This window comes from Ananas comosus, linkage group 18 (genome assembly GCF_001540865.1).
Source record: "Ananas comosus cultivar F153 linkage group 18, ASM154086v1, whole genome shotgun sequence".
In the NCBI taxonomy this organism is placed as follows: Eukaryota; Viridiplantae; Streptophyta; class Magnoliopsida; order Poales; family Bromeliaceae; genus Ananas; species Ananas comosus.
Genome location: NC_033638.1, coordinates 3270765 through 3274406, shown reverse-complemented (window position 1 = coordinate 3274406; position 3642 = coordinate 3270765). Strand labels below are relative to the sequence as shown.

The 3642-nt window shown below is 36.2% G+C and overlaps 1 protein-coding gene across 1 annotated transcript; it reads left to right on the top strand.

The window, feature by feature from the left end:
• On the top strand, positions 2465 to 3196 carry LOC109724219. Its single transcript, XM_020252960.1, has one exon. The coding sequence runs from the start codon at positions 2465 to 2467 to the stop codon at positions 3194 to 3196; it is 732 nt and encodes a 243-aa protein (XP_020108549.1).

The window sequence follows — 3642 nt, the reverse complement described above, 5'->3', positions numbered from 1 at the left end:
GCACTAAAAGCTATGAATAGTTAATATATTTCTACTCACCCAAAAGTACTGAGCATTATTATATACTAGTGTAGAACCAGCGTCGCTGCGGATATATAATATAAATATACTATCTTCAAAAATAATTAAATAAAAATAAAAATAAAAATAAAATTATTACTTCTTTAAATAATCATTTAAAGATGTGTTTGGTTCAAGTATAAAATAATTTTTTAAAAAAAATAAATTTATAGTAAAATTAAAATTTTGAAGTGACACTTATCTTTCAAATTAAAAAAAAAAAGAGAGAAAAAAAAAGAGTTATATAGAGAATAAGGAGTAAAAAAAATAAGAATGGAAAAAAGTCGCCGCCCCGCCGCTGCCATGACAGCTGCTAGTGTTGACGCCGCGATCGCCACTGCCGCTGTGACTGTCGACACTGCTTTCCTAGAAGATGTGGCAGTTACAGAAAGAAGAAAAAGGGAATGAAGAGAAGAGTTAAAAAAAAAAAAAAGAAAAAAGAAAAGGAGAATATGTTAGGATTTTCATATATTGTAGCCCAATTAATTATATTCAAATCTGGATTTGCTATAGATAAAGGTCAATCCTAACATATATAGAACTACTTGATATGATATATTTTATCCCTATCCCATCTATCTTAAATTTAAATAGAATCCTAATCAGATTTTGATGGGAAGTCGATTTGAGCTCTATATAAAGGAGTATTAGTCCTGCCACCTTCTCATACGCATTCTGGTGAAGAATTACTATCGGTTCCACACCATACGGTAGAGTACCTGAGATAGGAGGAGAAACCGAATCACCCAAGTTCGATTCGTGACTTTCAGATCATAGCCGGACTTCACGCTTCCGCAAGTTGATCAGAAATTTCTTCTCGATGGCGCTCTGTGAGTTATCTTATTTTGATCCTAGATTTTGGTATGTATTTATTTTTTATTTATTTTACATACCTTGAGATTCCATCAATTGGTATAAGATTGATAAATTAAATTTTGTATGCATTAAGTAATTGGATCAAATTATGATGAATTTAAGATTAAAAAAAAAAAAAAGGTTTTGCATTCTCGATCCTAATTAAGGTGATGTAACGTCGTCGCATTGCACATAGGGTGTTGCATATTGACTAGTCTTTGGATTTTATATATCTTGCATGTTATATGAATTTAATTTGTGTGCAAATTAAATTATGGTCGGCAACGTTTTGAAATCATGCTGCGTGCTCATGATGCGGTGTTGTGGCGATGTCCTGATTATGCATGGTGCTTCTCTAACCCTTGAGAGATTGGGTTAATATGGTATCGAAGAGTTGCATGTCGCTTGGCTGCTACATGGATTGGATTTAACCGCTATGAGCACGTGTATGTTCCGCGGCTTTGTATTTAAACATGGTTTTCCATAATCGTATTGACTGGGTCAATTACATGGGAAAAGTTTGAATTTTGTCCCGTCACAAATTCGGCCTATAATGACACGTCGATTCCGTCATGGCTGCTTTTGAAAATTTTTATTGCTAGGGTTTGTTTTAACTATAAGCTTATTATTATTATTATTATTTAACCTTTTTTATTCATCAAAATTTGATCCTCTTGCTTGTTAAATTATCGTGAATATATAGAATCCGTTCACATAGGGTTTTAATTTTGCATACAATATTAATTTGTCATAAATCTATTTATATTATATTTGAGGTCAAATTGGAATATATATAAAGTTTAAATTTGATTGCGATGTCATGTTTTAAATTATCGCATCGATATTCTTATTTTGACCGGATGAACATGAAAATTAAATAATCATAAGTGTTTTCGATTATTTAATGTTCGGCGCTGAGTTAAATTAATTTATTATTTCAATTGGTTAGGTGCAAGCCAAAGCGGCCCTAATTAAAAGAAATAATAATTTAATTTACTTTAAAGTAGCGCTTCAGGATAATTTTCATGTTAATCATTCAGCACTAAGTCAGATTAGTTTATTGCTTCAACTATTCGGGTGCAAGCCAAGGCGGCCCCGACCGGAAGAAAAGATAAATTAATTGCTTTAAAGAGGTGCATGCGAAATTGCACCCTGATATTATGTTTAGTCTGCTCCCAAAGGAGGTCTAGACATGAAGGTACATGGGTGGTGTAGGATGGTAATTTTCTTATAACTCGTTTGGAGAAATTTGCCTGGCCAAAGCTGACGATTTTTTCATATGAGAAATTTGAAATTATCAAGACCTACAAAAGGGTTTAAATTAGTCTCTGATAAAGAGATTGCATATTTATACTCAGAACTCTGCTCCTAAAGGAGGGGTTGTGATGTCATATAAAACATATGCATAAAGAACGAAAAATACTTATGCTCATAACTCTGCTCCCAAAGGAGGGGTTGTGATGTCATATAAAGTGTATTTTTCTAATTTTGGTGTGGTAATTTATGATGTGGTATTTTATTGATAAAGCATGCATTTTATTTTTCAGCTATGACTCCATTTTCTGTTCCTATTGGTGAATCTGTTCCTATACTTAATGGTTCTAATTATTCGGAGTGGAAAGAACAGATCATGTTCATTTTGGGTTATATGGATTTAGATTTGGCTCTGCGTGCTGAACAACCGCCTAAGGTAGTGGGGCCAATGACTCCACAGCAGGAATCCGCGCAGGAAAAGTGGGAGCGATCCAACCGCTTAAGTTTGATGCTCATAAAGTCAAGGGTATCAAAAAGCATAAGGGGATCAATCCCAAAATGTGATAAAGCCAAGGATTATCTAAAGGCCATTGAGGAGCAATTTGTAAGCTCCGATAAAGCCTTGGCGAGCACCTTAATGAATAAACCGTCTTCCATGAAGTACTCCGGAAATGGCTCGATTCGCGAGCATATTATGGAAATGCGAGATATTGCAGCGCAACTCACCGCACTTGAAGTAACCATCTCTGATTCATTCTTAGTGCACTTTATTTTGAACTCTTTGCCATCTGAATACGGACCATTTCAGATCTCTTATAACACACATAAAGATAAATGGTCAATTAATGAATTGCTGACCATGTGTGTGCAAGAGGAAGGCAGATTAATACAAGATAAACAAAATGCAGTCAACTTTATTTCTCAGAAGAGACAAATAAAGCGTGCTAAGAATGGCAAGGGCAAGAATGACTCAAAAAGAAAGAATAAGGAAGTTCCATCTGGTTCACAAGGCCAATCAAGTAATTAGACTCCCAAGTGCTTCTTTTGTAAGAAAAGGGGTCATATAAAGAAGGACTGCCAAAAGTATCAGAAATGGCTCCAGAAGAAAGGTAAATTTCTGGTTTTGATGCATGAGTTGCATTTAGTTTCAGTTCCGTCTAATACTTGGTGGATTGACTCTGGTGCTGTAACACACTAGACCTTTGCAAATTGCGAGGTTCGAGTGATTGGTTGTGTTTTGAGGTTTTCCACACTTGGTGGATGGTCGTAAAATGTTTTCCGACCTAAAAAGTCCGAAAACCCGAGTTCTGGATGAGTTCTGAGAGTTTTTACTCTCGGGGACCGGTCCCTGAAAGCAGAGACCGGTCCCCCAGTGAGCAGTGTCGCGGCAGCCTCCGGGCAATCTGTCCCTGGCGGGCGAGACCGATCCCCGAGCGCGCCTACGCAGTGAGAGACCGGTCCCATGCAGGGAGA

Bases quoted from the DNA above. Each gene is read 5' to 3' on its own strand.
- LOC109724219 (XM_020252960.1), top strand. From the start codon at position 2,465: ATGACTCCATTTTCTGTTCCTATTGGTGAATCTGTTCCTATACTTAAT.